This window comes from Bos indicus, chromosome 4, assembly GCF_029378745.1.
Source record: "Bos indicus isolate NIAB-ARS_2022 breed Sahiwal x Tharparkar chromosome 4, NIAB-ARS_B.indTharparkar_mat_pri_1.0, whole genome shotgun sequence".
Lineage (NCBI taxonomy): Eukaryota > Metazoa > Chordata > Mammalia > Artiodactyla > Bovidae > Bos > Bos indicus.
The window spans coordinates 46,420,330-46,440,825 of record NC_091763.1 but is presented as its reverse complement, the minus strand read 5'-3'; the positions used below and the strand labels follow the sequence as shown (position 1 = coordinate 46,440,825).

At 39.9% G+C, this 20,496-nt stretch overlaps 1 protein-coding gene across 3 annotated transcripts in view; it reads right to left on the bottom strand.

Moving 5' to 3' along the window:
- Positions 1-20,496, bottom strand: part of LHFPL3 (LHFPL tetraspan subfamily member 3) — a 616,531-nt gene that overhangs the window by 30,890 nt on the left and 565,145 nt on the right. For 2 of the 3 annotated variants that reach the window (XM_070787246.1, XM_019958641.2), the window contains one exon: positions 9,250-11,562. The exons of the other annotated variant lie outside the window; for it this stretch is intronic. Coding sequence is in view for 1 of the 2 variants with exons in the window: in XM_019958641.2 (XP_019814200.1) it covers positions 11,534-11,562 (29 nt within the window). In the remaining variant the exon portion in view is untranslated. Of the gene's footprint in view, positions 1-9,249; positions 11,563-20,496 lie in introns of those variants that run through there. 3 annotated transcript variants of the gene reach the window in all.

Sequence of the window (20,496 nt, the reverse complement as noted above, 5' to 3'; positions counted from 1 at the left end):
CATGGACTGAGGAGCCTGGTGGGCTGCAGTCCATGGTGTCGCTAAGAGTTGGACACAACTGAGCGACTTGACTTTCACTTTTCACTTTCATGCATTAGATAAGGAAATGGCAACCCACTCCAGTGTTCTTGCCTGGAGAATCCCAGGGACGGGGGAGCCTGGTGGGCTGCTGTCTATGGGGTCGCACAGAGTCAGACATGACTGAAGCGACTTAGCAGCAGCAGCAGCAGCAGCAGCAGCTGTAGTCTATCATGTTCCTGTGTCCTCTGTTTGAGTTAGGTTTGATTCCTTTATGTTTTTTCTTCAGGAATTCTGGTTTTCACTCTTTTTAAAAAATATCAGCAGCCACTGATATTCAGTGTTTAGACTCATTAACTGTCAGTTGCAAAAAGACAATATTCTATTTCTCCCATTTTGCTTTTATAGATTACTTTAAATAACTGAGATGCTTCCTTTTATCTATTAGCTGGTTATCCAATGGAACAGTTTATACAGAATAGGCAGGAAAAGCACTTGAGTTTTCTCTTTTATTTCCCCAGTTTTTTTTTTTTTTTAAGAAATATAATTTTATATACTGATCTTAAATCTAGTCATTTAATGAATCTCTTATAGATTCTAATAAGTTTTACCTGTATCTTTTATGAGGGCAGTTATAATTAAGAAATGATGACAGTTTCATTTTTCTTTTCAAATTCTTATCCCTTTTACTTCTATTTTTTTTTCACTCTGCTGGCGAAGATAATACAGTGTTGACAGAGGTAGTGATGGTGGGCTTATCTGGCTTATTCTTTATTTTAAGGGACTACTTTTTATATGTGATAATTACAAGCAGAAGTATCTTATTTGCTAGAAATTGTTTCTTAGGTAAAGGAAAATTTTCCTCATTCCTAGTTTTGTAAAATTTCTTGTTATCATCAATGAGTTTTAAGTTTTATCAAGTGATTTTTTTTGCACTTATCAGGTAATAATATGGTTTTTATCTTTTAGCCTCTTAATGTGATGATTTAAATAAATATATTTTAGAAAGCCATTCTTATTAACATATAAATGGGTCCATAGTTTTCCTTTTTCAAACTGTCCTCAAATTGAGTTGTAGAGGCATTGCTTCTATCTAGCCTCTGGATAACTTGTACTAGATTTAAATAAATAGATTGTTCATTGAAAGTTTGATACTTACTTTCTTTGTGGGAGATTACCAGTTTTTTTTTTTTTTTTAATCTGCTTTTTCTACATTTTTCTGTTTGCTTTTTTTGGGGGGGGGCCTTCTTTTGTATTGATTTAATGTTTTTTCCTTCTTATTCTACTCCCCCTCATTGAAGCTATATATTCTTATTGTTACTTAACATTTATATCATTGCTATTTAACTTTCTAAAAACAGCAGAGAATACTATATAGTGGATCCACTTTGGAGTTATTTTACCTGAGTTTGAACCCAGCTCTTTGCTTACAAGCTGTGTGATCACTTTCTTTGCCACTTCATCTGTAAACTGAGGATAACTATAATATCTAACTCAGAAAGTTGTTAGGAAGGCTAAATGAGTTACTACATACGCCTGGTGCATTATAAACAATCAGCGGCTAGCTATTATTCATCTATATCTCAGCTCTCTTCCCAATTAAGACACATTTCTTAAACTCTGATCATCTCATCTTAATTAACAGGCTATTGTTATCCAATATTTTAGTTGTCTTTCTTAATCCCACAATTTAGATGTTTTATTATTATTTTGTACTATATTTGTTTAGATTTACTCATGTATGTCCCAATTTCTTTGCTCTCTATTCCTTTTTGAATCTCAAATATTACTTGTTGACTCATTTTCAGAAATTTTTCCTGTGTTAGTTTATTGTGAGTAAATCCCCTTAGGTTTTGTTTATCTGAGAATGACTATATTCCACCTTTGGTCTTAAAAAACAGTTTTGATGTATAAAATTCTACATCAACTATACTTCAATTTTTAAAAATATAATAAAGTTTTGCTGAAACAATTTCAGGCTGACAATTATTTTACTTCAGCACTTTGAGTATATTATGCTAGTGGCTCTGGGATTTATTATCAGCCTAGAAATTATTCTTTTGTAGATGGTATACCACTTCTCTGTAGTTACTTTTATGGTGGTTCCTCAGTGGATTGCACTTTACCATCATGTTTGAATTTACTTTTCACTCATCTTGCTTGATATCTTTTATGATTCCTATATGTGTGGATTCATATTTTTCATCATTTATGGAAATTTTTCAAACAACTTGGATTCAAATATTACCTTTCCCTTATTCTTTATCTCCTACTGGAACTCTAATTAGACATATATATCTTCCCTGATTCTGAACCTCTTTTCATTTTCTGACCCCTTGGCTTTGTGTATTTCATTCTGGGTAATTTCTTTAGATTCATCTTCTAGCTCACTACTTTCCTCTTCAGTTACACTTAATGTACATTTAATTTACAAACATATTTTAAATTTCAGTGATCATATTTTTCTAAGCATTTTTCTTCAGATCTATCTGGTTATAGCCAATGGATTCTTTATATGTATTTTTAGAAACCACTTTTATTTCTTTTACATATAAAATGTTATTATTAACATTCTCTATCTAGTGATTTCAATATCTAAAATCTGTGGGGCAATAAATATGTTGTTAATTATTTCTGATGATTCTGTCTGATGGTTTATTTGTGCGTTTAGTAATTTTAACATCGTGAGCACTTACTCTGCTGAGCATAATTGGTGAGCCAGCTACCAGTATTCTAGCAAGTTCACAGATTTCTTGGTTTGGAGTTTCTTTTGACTATCCAGAGTCTGTAAGATTGAATTCTAGACTAGAGTTGGCCAATTTCATGGGTTAAAAGTTTCAGAGAGTGTCTATTCCTCTTTTTCTCTTCTCTTTTTCACCCTATCTAGAATCAGTGTGGAGACAGAATTCTTGACAGGCTTCTTTGCTTTGCTAGCTTGAATATTCTTCCTGGGCCACGTTTATCTAATGTTGTAGCCATCTTCAAGGATACTGGTTTAGGGTGTGGGGATTCTCAAATTTAGTCCATCTACTTCCTGCAGCCCAAAGCTTAACCTCCCATTCCTTTATCCAATATATGGATTTTGCATATGCTTACACTTTATGCTACTTTTTACTCTCTTTCTTTTTTTATGCCTTTGGGATTTCTCTTACTTCCTTGCAGGCCAAGCTATGTATTAAAACTAAGCGCCCTGTAACAAAAGTAAACAAATGGGACCTAACTAGGCTTAAAAGCTTTTGCACTTCAAAGGAAACCATAAACAAAACAAAAAAACAACCTACAGAATAGAAGAAAATATTTGCCAACAAAGCAACTGACACAGGATTATTCTCCAAAATATACAAATAGCTCATGCAGCTCCAGAGAAGTCAATGGCACCCCATTCCAGCGTTCTTGCCTGGAGAATCCCAGGGACGGGGAAGACTGGTGGGCTGCCATCTATGGGGTCGCACAGAGTCGGACACAACTGAAGCGACTTAGCAGCAGCAGCAGCATGCAGCTCAATATGAAAAAAGAAACAACCCAATCAAAGAATTGAGTGGAAGATCTAAATAGACATTTCTCCAAAGAACTCATACAGATGGCCAAAAAACATATGAAAATATGCTCGACATCACTAATTATTAGAGAAATGCATATCAAAACTGCAATGAGGTATCACCTCACATTGGTCAGAATGGCCATTATCAAAAAGTCTACAAACAATAGACTGGAGAGAGTGTGGGAACCCTCCTACATTATTGGTGGGAATGTAAACTGGTGCAGCCACTATGGAGAACAGTATGGAGGTTCCTTAAAACACTAAGAATAGAGCTACCATTAGATCCAGCATTACCGCTCCTGAGCATGTATCTAGAGAAAACCATAGTTCAAAAAGATACTGCACCCCAGCGTTCACTGAAGCACTATTTACAATACCCAGGACATGGAAGCAACCTGAATGTCCATCGAGAGGAACAGATAAAGGAGATGTGGCACCCAGACACAATGGAAAATTACTCAGCCATAAGAAATGATGAAATAAGGCCATATGCAGTGACATGGACAGACTTAGAGATTGTCATGCTGAGGGAAGTAAGACACTTCACTTCAGACAAAGACAAATATATGATACTGTTTATATGCAGAATCTAACAACTGGGAGTAAGAAACCGATTTACAAAACAGAAATTGAATCACAGATATAGCAAACAAACTTATGGTGACCAATTGGCCAGGGAAGGGATAAATTGGGAGATGGGGATTCATATGTACATACCACTATATATAAAGTAGATAATCAACAAGGACCTCGTGTATAGCACAGGGAACTATACTCAGTACTCTGTAATAACCTTAATGGGAAAAGCATCTGAAAAATAATAGATATAGGAATATGTATAACTAAACCACTTTGCTGTACACCTGAAACTGACACAACATTGTAAATCAACTATGTTCCAATATTAAACTAAAAAAAATAAGGTCATTATAATATCAAAGACCTGGTAGTATTGTGTAAGGAAGGGCTTTAGAGTATCCAGCTGATACCTGCTAGGAGCACAAGCAAAGAACAATCTTTTAAAAATATAAAATAGTTTCCACCTCTCCCCTATTAAGACCCTCAAATGGCTTTCTCTAACACTTAAAAAATGTACCAACCATTCTGGCCTACCAAGCCAGAAGCTGGTTTCTGACGCTCCTATCCCCTCCCTGCCGCCTGCTGCTCCTCACCTGTAGTGATCTTATTCCTGCCTTAGAGCCATTACACTAGTGGCTCCCTCTGTGTGGCATATCCTTCCCTCTTTCTTCACATGGCTGGCTCTTCCTATCATTCAGGTCTCACCTTAAATGCCACCTTTTCATAGTAGCCTTCTTTGATTCACTTCCCTATTTTTGCATCACATCACCTTGTTATAATTCTCTCTAGAAAGCCTCCCCTTCACCAATCACAGCCTTTTCATGGTGAAGGGACTTGTATAACTCAATGAAGCTATGATCCATGCCATGCAAGGCCACCCAAGACAGACAGGTCATAGGGAAGAGTTCTGACAATACATGTTCCACTGGAGAAGGGAATGGCAATCCACTCCAGTGTTCTTGCCTCCAGAACCCCATGAACAGTATGAAAAGGCAAAAAGATATGACAATAGAAAATGAGCCCCCATATTGAAACATGTTCAATATGCTACTGGAGAAGAGAAGAGGGCAATTACTAATAGTTCCAGAAAGAATGAAGCAGTTGGGCCAAGGCAGAAATGATGCTCAGTTGTGGAAAGTAAAGTCCTATGCTGTAAAGAACAATACTGCATAGGAATCTGGAATGTTAGGTCCATGAATCAAGGTAAATTGGATGTGGTCAAGCAGGAGATGGCAAGAGTGAATATCACTATCTTAGGAATCAATGGACTAAAATGGACAGGAATGGGCAAATGTAATACAGATGACCATTATATCTGCTACTGTAGGCAAGAATCCCTTAGAAGAAATGGAGTAGACTTCATGGTTAACAGAGTCTGAAATGCAGTACTTGGCTGCAATCTCAAAAATGACAGAATGATCTTGGTTTGTTTCCAAGGCAAATCATTCAGCATCAGAGTAATCCAAGTCTATGCCCCAACCACTGATGCTGAAGCAGCAGTTGACCAGTTCTGTAGGTCAGTTGAAGACCTACAACATCTTCTAGAACTAACACCAAAATAAGATGACCTTTTCATCATAGGGTATTGGAATGCAAAAGTAGGAAGTCATGAGATATCGGGAATAACAGGCAAGTTTGGCCTTGGAGTACAAAATGATGCAGGGCAAAGGCTAACAGAGTTTTGTCAAGAGAACATGCCAGTCATAGCAGACACCCTTTCCAACAACACGAGAGATGACTATGACTCTACACATGGACATCACCAGATGGTCAATACCAAAATCAAATTGATTATGTTCTTTGCAGCCAAAGATGGAGAAGTTCTATGCAGTCAGCAAAAACAAACCTGGAGCTGACTATGGCTCAGATCATCAGCTCCTTATTGCAAAATTCAGGCTTAAACTCAAGAAAGCATGAAAAACCACGAGGCCATTCACATATGACCTAAATCAAATTCCTTATGGTTATACAGTGGAGGTGATGAATAGATTCAAGGGATTAGATCTGATAGATAGAGTGCATGAAGAGCTGTGGACAGAGGTTCATAACATTGTATAGAAGGCAGTGACCAAAACCATTCCAAACAGAAAAAAAATGCAGGAAGGAAAAATGGTTATCTGAGGCGGCTTTACAAATAGTTGAGGAAAGAAGCAAAGTGAAAGGCAAGGGTGAAAGCAAAAGATGCCCAACTGAATGCAGAGTTCCAGAGAATAGCAAGGAGACATAAAAAAAAAAAGCTTTCTTAAATGAACAATGCAAAGAAATAGAGGAAAACAACAGAATGGGAAGGAGTAGAGATCTCTTCAAGAAAATTGGAGAGATCAAGGGAACATTTCATGCAAGGATTGGCATGATAAAGAATAGAAATTGTAAGGACCTAACAGAAGCAGAAGATATTAAGAAGAGGTGACGAGAATACACAGAATTATACAAAAAAAAGTCTTAATGACCCAGATAACCATGATGGTGTGGTTACTAATCTACAGCCAGACATCCTGGGCTGTGAAGTCAAGTAAGCCTTGAGAAGCATTAGTACGAACAAAGCTAATAGAAAGGATGGAATTCTAGCTCAGCTATTTAAAATCCTAAAAGATGATGCTCTGAAAGTGCTGTACTCAAAATGCCAACAAATTTGGAAAGCTCAGCAGTGGCCACAGGACTGGAAAAGGTCAGTTTTCATTCCAATCCCAAAGAAAGGCAATGCCAAAGAATGTTCATACTACCATACAACTGTGGTCATTTCACATGCTAGTAAGGTTATGCTCAAAATCCTTCAAGCTACGCTTCAACAGTACATGAACTGAGAACTTCCAAATGTACCTCCTGGGTTTAAAAAAGGCAGAGGAATGAAAGATCAAATTGCCAACATTTGTTGCATCATGGAGAAAGCAAGGGCATTCCAGAAAAACTTCTGCTTTATTGACTACACTAAAGCCTTTGACTGTGTGGATCAGAACAAACTGGAAAATTCTTAAAAGAGATGGAAATATCAGACCACCTTACATGTCTCCTGAGAAACCTGTATGCACAGTTAGAACTGGACATGGAACAACAAACCGGTTCAAAATTGGGAAACAAGTATGACAAGGCTGTATATTGTCATCCTGCTTATTTAACTTGTATGCAGAGTACATGTGAAATGCCAGCCTGGATGAATCACAAGCTGGAATCAAGATTGCCAACTTGATATTTATATATCAACAACCTCAGATATGTAGATGATACCACTCCAATGGCAGAAAGTGAAGAGGAACTAAAGAGCTTCTGGTTGAGGGTGAAAGAGGAGAGTGAAAAAGTTAACTTAAAACTCAACATTCAAAACACGAAGATCATGGCATCTGATCCCATTACTTCATGGCAAACAGAAGAGGAAAAAGTGGAAGCAGTGACAAATTTTATTTTCTTGGCCTCCAAAATCACTGCATATGGTGACCAAAGCCATGAAATTAAAAGATGCTTGGCTAATGCAAGTTGATGTATGGCAAAACCAATACAATATTGTAAAGTAAAAAAAAATAATAATAATAATTAAAAAAAACTACTAAAAAAAATAAAAGATGCTTGCTCCTTGGAAGGAAAGCTATGACAAACCTAGACAGTATATTAAAAAGCAGAGACATCACCTTGCTGACAAAGGTCTGTATAGTCAAAGGTATAATTTTTCCAGTAGTCAAGTATGGATATGAGAGTTGGACCATAAAGAAGGCTGAATGTCAAAGAACTGATGCTTTTGAATTATAGTGCTGGAGAAGACTCTTGAGAGTCCCTTGGACAGCAAGAAGATCAAACCAGTCAATCCTATTAGAAATCAATCCTGAATATTCATTGGAAGGACTGATGATGAAGCTGAAGCTCCAATACTTTGGCCACACGATGGGAAGAACCGAATCACTGATGCTAGGAAAAATTTAAGACAAAAGAGGCGGGTGGCAGAGGATGAGATGATTAGACAGCATCATCTATCAATGGACATGAATCTGAGCGGATTTTGGGAGATAGTGAAGGACAGATGAGCCTGGTGTGCTGCAGTCCATGGGACACAAAGAGTCGGACACAACTTAGCAAGTGAACAACAACAACTAGAGCATCTGTTATTATTATTAGCAGACATTTCCCTATTTATTATCTGTTTTCCTACCAGAACATGAGACCCATAGGAACAGGGATCTTATGTTTCTGGCTCACTACTATCTTTCCCTGGATTTAGAATAATTCCAGACACACAGTAAGGACTCAGTGCATGTTGGGTGAATGGCTAGAGCCGAGTACTGGCAACATCATCTCTGTAGACACGACCTAGGCTTTCCAGTGCTCCACTGTGCCCACTACTTCCTATTATCTTGGCAGCCCAGCTTGCTTTGCTCTTAACTTACTTATCTCCCTGGCTCTAGTAGGTATTTGAGTTTTAAATCCCTACTCATAGTTACTTTATCTTCAACATTTTGAGAGCAGAGCTCATGTTTATGTTTCTTTTCTTCTTCAATGTCTTGCAAATAGTAGGGGGAAGGAATTAAATTCATAGAGTATATTGCCTACTAGTCAAGCACCAGCATGGCACTATACCTTAATTTATAGCCTCACAACACCACTGTAGGGCCAGGCTTTATTATTTGTGTTCATTTAATAGGTGAGGAGCTGTTTAGAGTTATGCAGTAAACGAAGGATCTGGCATTAGGACCTACCCAGACAACACATACTCAATATGAACTACTGCAGAACTGCTGCTCGTGTCTAGGGAACAGGTGGCTGTTTTAATATGCAAGAGCCAAGGTGGAACAACTAATTGGGTATTTCAGAATATTTCAGGCCAGGTTTTACTTAACAGTCTGGCTATTCACTTCTCAATTTCATTCCACTGAGTCTACGAAGGTTTAGCTTGCGGTGTGTCTCTACTTGGTGAGAAGAGGCTTTGGAGGTTATTAACCATGCCTTTCGCATGATGAGGGTCCTGCACATCCAACAAATGTCTGCTCTTGGCAAATATTATGGAATCTGACAGCACAGAGATTTTTCAAAGATGGTTATTTCAGTCAAATCATCACCTGTCACTGGATCACTGAACAAAGACAGACGCTGAATACAATGAATGCACGCCACAACACCAAACAATCTTTTAAATAACAAAATCTTATTTTTATTTTTTACAGAAATTCAGATATTCCAACAAATTTCTTTACATTTCCTGGACCTTAAAAAATTACACACAACTTTTGGACGCAATACAACAGAACAGAATGAGAAAGGGAGTCACTTTTTTTTTAAAAAAGATAAAAACATACTTCTTATACTTCATTAACATTTAGTGATTTACATGTGTTTTACCTATGTACAAATGGTACACATCAATGACCCATCTTCAGAGCACTATGGTATGCTAAATTACACTTAGGTTTTTTAGAAGGAAAACAACTTCTTAAAAACACTTGCATGTGGACAGGAAGCACTTTTTCATTTTCATAAACACCACTATTAGTGTTGTGGGACTCCCAGTGGAATCTACAATTTACACGGATTAAGAAAGCCAATACCTTCTATTTTTATTGTAGGTAAAGTAGAGCGGTACCTCCCCTTAACTAAAAGATGAATTCTTGAAAAGTTGTGTGTAATTAAATTTAGTAAGTAGGGTGTTTTGAATGCAGAGGGAGAGCTAATATTTAAAGCAACAAATAACTCCCAGAACAGCTAATACTTTAGAGATAATAAGTACTCCCCTAATGTGGTTCTTTAGAAAATCCATATCTTTGTGAACTGCGTTTAGCTTATTTGACTGTATCTGTAATATACTTTTTAGCCATTTGAAACATAAAACTCATCTGGGGTGAAAAGATGCTAATACCAGAGACATTGACAAAACTAGAGTGTGAGACAGGATAAGAGAAATCAACCACGATCTGTGTCTTGGTTGATTCTTCTTGTATTACTCTCCATTGTTCCAATAATATATACTAAACGGATCTTAATTTTGAGTTCAAAAATGAAGGCATTCTACATGTTCATGTTTTCTGCTCAGGTATAGAATATGGTTTGGCTTATACTGATGATTTCTGCACGTACATTTTAGCTTGTGTCATTCTCAAGCAATTGGCTACTTCAATATTAAATATTTGTCTGTTGCTGCATATTGCAGGATATGTGATGAGGGTGATGGTGGGGGATGCCTGGGAGCAAAAGATTGTTGAAGACAACTGATCATTTGTCACTACTTCTAAATGCCAATCAACTAAAAACAAACAATCAACAGAGTGTTCTTGAAACTAAAATTAGTAAACAAAAAGGCAACTTATTCCTACCAAGTTTCTTTGACCTGTATTAAGTATATATTCATTTAGTTCTAAGGCTATTAAATTATTATTTATTTTGTTAGTGCCACTTACTATCATTTAGAAATAGGTTTAATGGAATGGCGTTAGTAAGGGAAAGTAAGGGAAAGAAAGGATATGGATTTCTGATGATATGACAAAGAAATAGAAAAAGAAGATATTTTAGATGTTTATTTGTAAAGTATATTAAATTCTTATACATATTACTAGGGGCAATTAGAAAAAGTGTTTATTTGATAGCAGCCTATATATTACATGTGAGCATTCAAGGTGAAAATGAGCTTTCTATATTTTTCAGAGTTCCTTGATGCTGTTTCCTGAAAGACAGGGAAGTCTGTGTTGCTCAGGAACCTGTGATATAAAGATGTACTTCCTGTAATATACAGCTTGATGGAGTAATAGTGTATGTCAGAAACACTTTCTCAGTAATAACTGGTACAGACAGATTAAACTGAACAAAGACTCGGTAAAAAGTTTGAAACGCTAACATCTCTTAACTGAGTGGTTGTAACTAATTACACAGTGACATAAATGAACGGCAGAGATGGGAACCAAAGGTCATGGCTCCTATGAAAATATTCAGAGGCATTTTCTAAGACGCTTCTTCAATAACTGATGGTTGATCAGCCTCTTGGCTATTGAGATAGGAATAATTTAGGATGCACTGCCTTTTTTAAAATAATGTTGAAAGATTAAAGCTTTTTGTTTTCTGTTTGATTAAAAAAGGACAGTTTACAAACCTCAGTACATATATATTTTACATGTTAATTCTAGCACATTTATATTTCTTTTCCTTAAAATATTTCCTGAATGTGATTTCTCATGAATGTCATTTGCTCTTATTCAATGATAGTTTCCAGTGAGCTGGTGTTTACTCCGTGATCATATCTCCTTTCAGGAAAATCACTCCCATCTCTGCCGATCTAGGGTTAGTAGGTGCTTTGACAGCCGGATGCTTCATTCTCGCCGGTATCCATCTCAGTACTCTGATCTCTCCCAAGCGTCTTCCTTCTCGATGCTGATGTACAAAAGCTGTTATTCAATTAATTTAGCTGTTATTTGATTTGTTTTGTGCTCATTCTAGAGAATATTGGCTTAGCAGAACTGCAGAGGGGGGTGGGGGGATGGGTAAGAGAAAGAGAAAAGAGAGAAAGAACAAATGCATCATTTTCTGTCCTCAAGACTTTTGTGCATATTTGTCAAGGAAAAACCATACCAACAAATATACCTTAGATTTGTTATCAAACAAGACTGGAAGGAGTGAGGTTTCTGGTCCATTAAACAAACATCACAGCCTTCCTGGTGAGGGGGGTCCCCTGATAATTCAGGCATGCATATTCCCTACATGTGGATGAAGATTACAGGCTGCTTTGAAGGAGCAAGGAAGAACGCAAAATGATCCCATGCATCACTGATTTTTCTGCCTGGCATAGAAAATGCCTCACTTGAGTGTTTTCCTTTTCCTTCCAAGTTTTATTTATTATTGAATGAACATTATAACAGTTTCAAAAGGAATGACTATAGAGATGAATCATCCACAATCCAACCACTTTTGAGACACCAGCTGTTTTCGCCCCATGTCTCTTTCTATTCCTTAGCTAAGGTGTGCACTTATTTGATATAGTTGGAATCAGAGTGTAGATGACCTTTTCAACACAATATTAAGAACAATTTACTATATTTCCACTCTCCGCATCATCAGCATCAGTTTCTCATGACTGCATTATAATTCCATTCCATTCTCATTCCTCTCCAGGCCACGCTCGATATTCCACTCTCAATGGTTTCACCACTGTCAGATATGTAGGACGTTTCTGTTTCTTTTGTTACTGTCGAAAATGAGTATTTTTGCATATGAAACTTGACTTGTTCTTTTAAATTCTTTTCTTTAGGACAAATGCTCAGGGGAAGGCTGGTTTTCCTTTTCTGCAACATATTAGGGACTGTGCCTGTATTGACAGAGACCACAGATGGTGTGACCTACTCCATCCTCTGGCTAATTTTCATAGATTTGGGCACTGCTAACCAGGAGTTAGGGGTACCTTATACATTGTGAAGATGCGCCAATGCACCTAGAAGCTCAGATTGGGGCTGACAGAAAACAATCTGTTGGGTTTTGAATCACAGAGCGCTTAGAAACACAAATTATAATAAAACAATTGGCCCATTATTCAGTTATAGTCCTCATCCCACATTTTAAGATAAGATTATGCTTTCTGCATAAGTGCAAGAGAAACCCCTGAAAGATTCTGTCGTTTCTAGAATTTATCCTCTTGTTGGCTTCCAACAGGCTTTAAAAAATCTTAACGCACATTATGATTTTTAACGAACTTCTCTCAGTCAGAGAAGTTGTTTTAATGTACCCAGACTACACAGGGGATAATTGAAATGTGATCACGCCATAATGATGATTAGTCTGTAATGATTCTCTTAGCTTGAATCATGCTGGCAGAGGCCCTCTGGAAGGGAATGCTTTCTTCAGATAAGCAACGTAAGCCAGCAATCCAAGGATCTGACATAGTGCCACAGGCACTTCTGAACTTGAGTGGTCTCTGCTGCAGTGTCATGGAGGTGCTCTGGCTCGACGGAATCCAAAATTGGGCTTGTGGGTCCATGATTCCACTGCTCCAGCTCATAATTCTCTCATTCTGCATCATTTTCTATTTAAAATCCACAAAACTGAATGTCTGGGTTTTCCAGCAAGATTTGTGAAAGGTGCTACCTGGGGAGGGAGAAGGGGAGGAGTGGGTGGGCTTGCAAATGTGGGAAGGAGAATAGGGAAATGGTGATGAAATGGTGACCCTGTGTGCGGAAATGCACTTCTCAGGGCTGTACACATGTGATGCAGAGGATAAGGGAGCCAAGAGGGAGTCCCCGTTGTATTGAGGTTCACAAATGAATATTCCCCTGATTTAATGATAGAAAAGTCTGCTTTGGTTGAACCATTTGTTTCCAGGTAGAAGTAGTGGTAAAGAACCTGCCTGCCAGTGCAGGAGACATGAGATGTGAGTTCGATCCCTAGCTTGGGAAGATCCCCTGGAGGAGGGCATGGCAACCCACTTCAGTATTCTTGCCGAGAGATTCCCATGGACAGAGGAGCCGGTAAGGCTATGGTCCCCAGGGTCACAGAGAGTCGGACACGACTGAAGTGGCTTAGCACACACGCACACAGAACCCAAGACTCCCACTTTCTCTCTCCCCAGTGCTAAGCTGCCTGGTTTGGCCTTATAACATCACATTGGGCTGGGAAGAGAGCAGACAGTGGAGGAAGGGCTTCAGATCAGCCCCTAGAGCGCTGACATCCAAGCCTGCGGAGAAAGGAACTTTCTAAAGGCAAAGCACCTCCCTGTGAAGATCCTGAGCCTTCTTGTACGAAGGGAACCTCTGTGGCCAGTCTCACAGGGTTTCCTATTTACACCCCACCATCTCGGCCCATGGCCGAGGGGCAGACCAGGACAAGTCTTCCATCACCAACCCTTCCTGGATCTGCTCTGGTCTTGGGTCACAGGTAGCCACTGTGTAGCCAAATGCCTCATTGGATCCCTCACACAATCTCACCACCAATTTCTCAGCTCTTCCTTCTTAAAGCTCTCTTCTTCGTTGACCACTGTCGGCACTGGGGCTACACTCCCCACCCCCAGTGCTAACCTTGGGCAGGGAGCTGAGGAATGAACGGGAAAAGAGACAGTGAGGCCTCTGAGCCAGGCCTGGACAAAGGAGGCCAGTGGGTCTCTTTGCATATGAGATTCAAGGAGGTGCTCACTCTCAGGGTTGTGCAAACACAGGACAAGGGCCTCCTTAAATTTTGCGTGCTAGGCTCCTCATTGGCCTCACCCTAGTCTCAGTCCTGCTGTGAGGGCCGGCTGCACTGTCACCAGATCCCTTGGGGAAGCTGCCTGGGCTGGGGTTACTCAGACATGGCCCGCACTGTGTATTCTTTCTTCCAAGACTGACTGACTCCACCATGCAACAGGAACCCCGGGGCATGCAAGAATTCTGCAGCATGTGCTGGGCTGAAAGAACCAGCACTTGTGTTCCAGGGTGACCAGAACACCAACACTCCCCACACGATGCCAGGACAACACTCTGCAGAAGCGGTCCAGTGAGGATGCTGCCATGATTACCTAAATGACCTGCACAAAGAATTTTCCACCTGAAGGCTTGAAGGGGCTAGCCCTTCAAACAGATATGTGAAGCTGGCAGGTTAAGAGGGTAAAGGGCAGGGTTTTTCCCTCCAGATGTTGCTATCACTCCTAGTGATTCTGAGACACCAGGACCGTCTGCAGAATTTGGTGGCAGCATAAGCATGGTTACACTGTGACCTTTGCTTTATAAAACTTTCTGCTTTTTTCAAAATGCTTGCTAACGTTTCCCATGCACCATGGATGCTGCATAGCTCAGGGGAGTCAATTTAAAAGCTGTCATCTTCTCCTAGGTTTGTACAGAGCAGGACTGAATAAATAAGTCATTCAGTGCTGCTGTGGATCTTTGTTCAGTTGGGTTTGTCCTCGTAACATGTCATGGGCTCTGAGGCACCCATGTTCCATTTCCAAAGGGCTCTTTGCAAACCCTTTTCGAAGCTGTCATTTGAATCACTGCTCATGAGAGCAGCATTCATAATGGCCACGTTGTCCACACTATCTAAATGCTGTGGTATCGCTGGATTTTCTACGTGTTTGCCAGCTCTGAAAGGTCTCCTGTGACCTGCTTCTGCAGACTGTTCCCATCTGACCTATTCCATAAGGGCTTGGAGCTCCCACTGTCAGGACAGCTGAGGGGCAGGCGCTGAGCGAGAAAAATACTTGGTGGGGCCACTCAGGCTTTTAGCAGAATGGCACGCTACATCTTTGTTGTGAAAATGAGTAAGGGTGGGATTCCAGGCTGTTTTTTCCTCATTGGCCCTACAGGCTTTGTCAGTTTCTCCCACTCTGTTGTTTCAATCTGTGCCCATCTCTAACAACGCTTTCTGACACCCTTCATCTTCCGGAGGTTGAATATGGCCCCCTGGAAATAACACCTCACCTTCTAGGCCCTCAGGAGCTCTATAGGATCTGCCCCACGGTAGGGATGGCAGGGGGAGAGCTGGCTGCAGATTCTCCGCATTTCCTCCCACTGAGAGGTGGGTTTATGTTCCCCTCCCCTTTAATCCGGGCTTTAAGAGTATCAGTGGTTTGCTTTTTAATGTGGTAAAAACACACACACACACACACACACACAGAATACAATCTACCATCTCAGTCATTGTGGAGTGTGTAGTTCAGTAGTGTTCAGTAAATTCACATTGTTGTGAAACAGATCTCCAGGACTTTGAATAATGCAAGCCTGAAATTTTATACCCATTACACAAATCCCCTCTCCCTCAGTAACATACCCTCATCCCTCGATAATCGCCATTCTGTTTTCCCTTTCTATGAATTCGATGTCTTTAGATAGCTCCTGTAGGGGGAATTATACAGTATTTGTCTTTTTGCAACTGGTGCATTTCACTTAGCATGGTGTCCTCCAGGCTTATCTATGCTGTAGCATGTGACAGTATTTCCCTACTTTCTAAGGTGGAATCGTATTCCACTGTGTGTGTGTGCCACTTTCTGCTTGTCCGTTCATCTGCTGATGGGCATTTGGGTTGCTCCCACCTTTTGTGCATTGTGCACAGTGCTGCTATGACATGGGTATGAAGACACCTCTTCAGGACCCTGGTTTCAATGCTCCTGGATACACACCCAGAAATGGGACTGTGGATCATATGGTAGTTCTATTTTTAGCTTTTTGAGGAACCTCCATACTATTCTCTTTTTTAGTTTTTTTTTTTTTTCATACTATTTTCTGTTGCACTGTTTTATAATCCCACCCACAGTGCACAAAGATATAATTTCTTCATATCTGTCTGACATTTTAAAATTTCTGTTTTGACAGTAGCCATCCTGAGGGTGTAAGGTGATAACTGTGGTTTTGATTTGCATTTTTATGGTCATTAGTGATGTTGAGAACCTTTAGAGCACTGGCAGTTTCCAATGTCTCTGCTGGAGTGACCACATGAAGAGGTCCTGGTAGCACACAGAGAGGGAAAGTGGTCCAGCTGAGCCCACTTCTCCAGCCATCCCTGCAAGGGGCCTACCTGTGAGTGAGCCTTCTTGGACCCTCCATACTACTGATCCGCAAAATGACCCTAGTTGATGTTACATGGAGCAGAAGAACTGCTCAGTTAAACCCTTCCCAATTTCCTGATCCACACAATTGTGAGAAATAATAAAACTGGTTGTTAGGAGCCATCCTAATGGGTGTGAGGTTTTTAAACAAAATTTTGACAAAGTTTTAAGCCACAAAAATTTGGGATAGTTCCTCATGCAGCAACAGATAACTGCAACAGTGGGCAGATGCCCTTTCTCTGACTGTGGTTTAGATCTGCTGAGTTAAATATTCCTTCATGACACAATTTCTAGAGGAGCAGTACCCGAAACCCCATCCTCTGATTACTGGTTTACCTGTATCCTTTCTTTGGGCAATCACTTGTTTGTCCCTCAAGGGGTCTAACTGTAGTGGGTTTGGATTTGTGCTGAAAATAAATGCATGGTCAAAATATACTTCTGTGCTGAATTAAGGTCTAACACTGATTTTGGTTGCAGCTGATTAGTACTAACACTGTAGGTGATGAGAAGGTCTGAAGTTGTTGAGGTTGCATGTATATGTCCATTGCTCATCCTGACTTGCAGGCCACCTTCCCATTCATCAATCCCCACCAGCATACTCTCTGGCCCCTGACTGCAGTGATGCAAGAGAACAATAAGATAGGAAGCTATGCCCCAGTTACCAAGTCCTTCTAGATTCTCTAATGCCTTTTTACCACAACCAAAAAGGTAATACCAGTATTTCTGGGCTTTATCATCCAGCTCACATCCAAATGTTTAGTTGCTCATAGCCTGGACTTTTTGATGGGCTTGGCTGTGACTGTACCTGCTTGGTGGCATCTAGAGTTTCAGTACCAGGGCCAGAGGCAGAGGGATGGGCATGGAGGAGAAAAGAAGGATTACAGTCGATAGTATTATAGTCTTTGACTCTCTTCACATAGGACCAGTGATTATGTTTACATTTTTAGAACAGAAAGCAAAATACAAAATAGAAATAACTTTCTCATGAAGACATCCACCCCTGTTACCTGTCATAGTTCAGTTTGGTTTCTTACCATCACATTTCCATTTATTTGCTTCATAGCACTGCTCATGATCTGTAACTAGCTCATGCATTTTGGTGTTTTTTTTTTTCTGCTTTTTTCCCCCATGAGAATGTGACCTCTAGGCCATCAGCATCTCCTTTGTCTTGCTCACCCATGTACCACCAGCTCCCAGCCCCGAGCCTGATGACAGGTGATCTGTAAATACTAGCAGAATAAATGGAAGAATTAAGAAACCAAAGAGCCTCTCCGTCTCCCCTGCCAAAAATCCATTAGGTCAGTGCTTTTAAAACTTCAATATGCTTAAGAATTGCCCAGGTATCTTGCTAAATATGCAGATTTTGATCAAGCTGGTCTGGGATGAAGCCTGGAAATTTGCATTTTTAACTATCTCCCAGGTGATGCTGCTGCCGCCGCCGCCACTGGTCCCACACTCTTGGAAGCAAGGCCCTGGACTGAGCTCCCTGAGGAGACCGTGTCCTACTCATCTTTATACTCCCAGCTCAGTGAGATGCTTGGTTTACAATAAGTGTTCAAAAATTGTTTTTTTTGAGTGAATGGATGAAACCAACCAGTCACATAAATCTATGAAAAACCCAAAGCAAACCAAAGCTTAGGAGACTGGTGGAGGCACTCAGTGACCTGAAACTTCAGTGAAGACTCTGGGGGGCTTTCTATTCCTTCTACTTCCATTAAAGAGCTGGGCAGAGGAAGCCAAGGTTAGGGAGAGGGGTTCTCCCATCCTGAGCCTACAGACAGAGATTTTCTCTCTTGGTTGTAACAATAATTAAAAATATATATATACATACAGAGGTATCTAGGAAATGCAAAATTTCTGAGACAGGCCCAGTTCATTTTCTCTCGTCTTTTTTTCCCTTCTCCTACTTTTTAGCCTTTATATTCTCTGCCTTTCTTGCTCTTTTTCTTTCTGTCTCTTTCTAATTTCATTTCCATCTGACATACTGATTTGAACACAGGAGAGTTAGAGGATAATTGCAGAGGATAGTTCTTCTGGCTACTCTGTTGAGAAGGGGCAGAAAATGGCCTAAGGATAAGGTCCTGGTGACTGTGCACTGTTCTTGTGTTCAATGGACAATTCACCACTGACATCAGGCACAACACTATCCCACGTGACCTTTTCTAGAAAGTAAATAATTCATGAGCAGGAATTTCTATTGTTAACTCAACAACATCTCTTTCCTTTCTCCCCTTGTCTCCATTAAGAAATACTATAGAATCTGTTCTCCATAGTGGCTGTATTAGTTTGCATTCCCACCAACAGTGTAAGAGGGTTCCCTTTTCTCCACACCCTCTCCAGCATTTATTGCTTATAGACTTTTGGATCGCAGCCATTCTGACTGGCGTGAGATGGTACCTCATTGTGGTTTTGATTTGCATTTCTCTGATAATGAGTGATGTTGAGCATCTTTTCATGTGTTTGTTAGCCATCTGTATGTGTTCTTTGGAGAAATATCTGTTTAGTTCTTTGGCCCATTTTTTGATTGGGTTGTTTATTTGAAAAACTGGAAATAGAACTGCCATATCATCCAGCAACCCCACTGCTGGGCATACACACCGAGGAAACCAGAATTGAAAGAGACACGTGTACCCCAATGTTCATTGCAGCACTGTTTATAATAGCCAGGACATGGAAGCAACCTAGATGTCCATCAGCAGATGAATGGATAAGAAAGCTGTGGTACATATACACAATGGAACGTTACTTACCTATTAAAAAGAATGCGTTTGAATCAATTTTAATGAGGTGAATGAAACTGGAGCCAATTATATAGAGTGAAGTAAGTCAGAAAGAAAAACACCAATACAGTATACTAACGCATATATACAGAATTTAGAAAGAAGGTAATGATGACCCTATATGTGAGACAGCAAAAGAGACACAGATATAAAGAACAGACTTTTGGACTCTGTGGGAGAAGGTAAGGGTGTGATGATTTGAGAGAATAGCATTGAAACATGTATATTACCATATAGTAAATAGATCTTCAGTCCAGGTTCGATGCATGAGACAGGGTGCTCAGGGCTGGTGCACTGGGATGACCCTGAGGGATGGGATGGGGAGGGAGGTGGGAGGGAGGGTCAGGATGGGGGACACATGTACACCCATGGCTGATTCATGTCAATGTATGGCAAAACCCACTACAATATTGTAAAGTAATTATCCTCCAATTAAAATCAATAAATTAAAAAAGGAGAAATACTATAGAATCTATTAAAAGCAACAGGTACAATTCCTTGGAAGGCTTCCCCAGGCACACTGAGAATAGAATGAGGGTGCTTACTTGTTAATCCTAACAAAATTCACTGTCCAGTTTTAACAAGAAGCCATTCCATACTTTACACAGGTTGAAAGGCTTTTAATAATGAGTTCAAAAGACACGCTGTCGGGGGGCAGTGTAGCACCCTCATTCTTAGTGCATTCCATAAGTGCAACCTTACTATGCCATGCCTGCTTTGCTGACTTCTATAGAAGTCATTTACTTCCACTTCAGTGACTTGCAGAGAAGCACATATACTTCTGTGCATAGAAATTACAAATTTGTTCATAACTGTTTTGCTTTTCCCTTTCATGAACTAGCTCATAACTAACAATTCACTCTGTGGTCATGACAATCTTTTAAAATATTAATAAAAACAAAAACAAATTGAGTATTACCATACACGAAACTGCAAATCATGGAACCCAAATATGTGTGCGCTCCTCAAGATGAATATTCCTTTCTGCCTGTGACAGTGACTATTCAGCCTCCCACATCTTCCTCTACGCTGCTTCTCCTTCCTGCTCAGGAAAGATGACCAAGAATAACGTGTCGTTTCCTCCTTCCTTGCTTCCGTCCACGTCTGTCTTG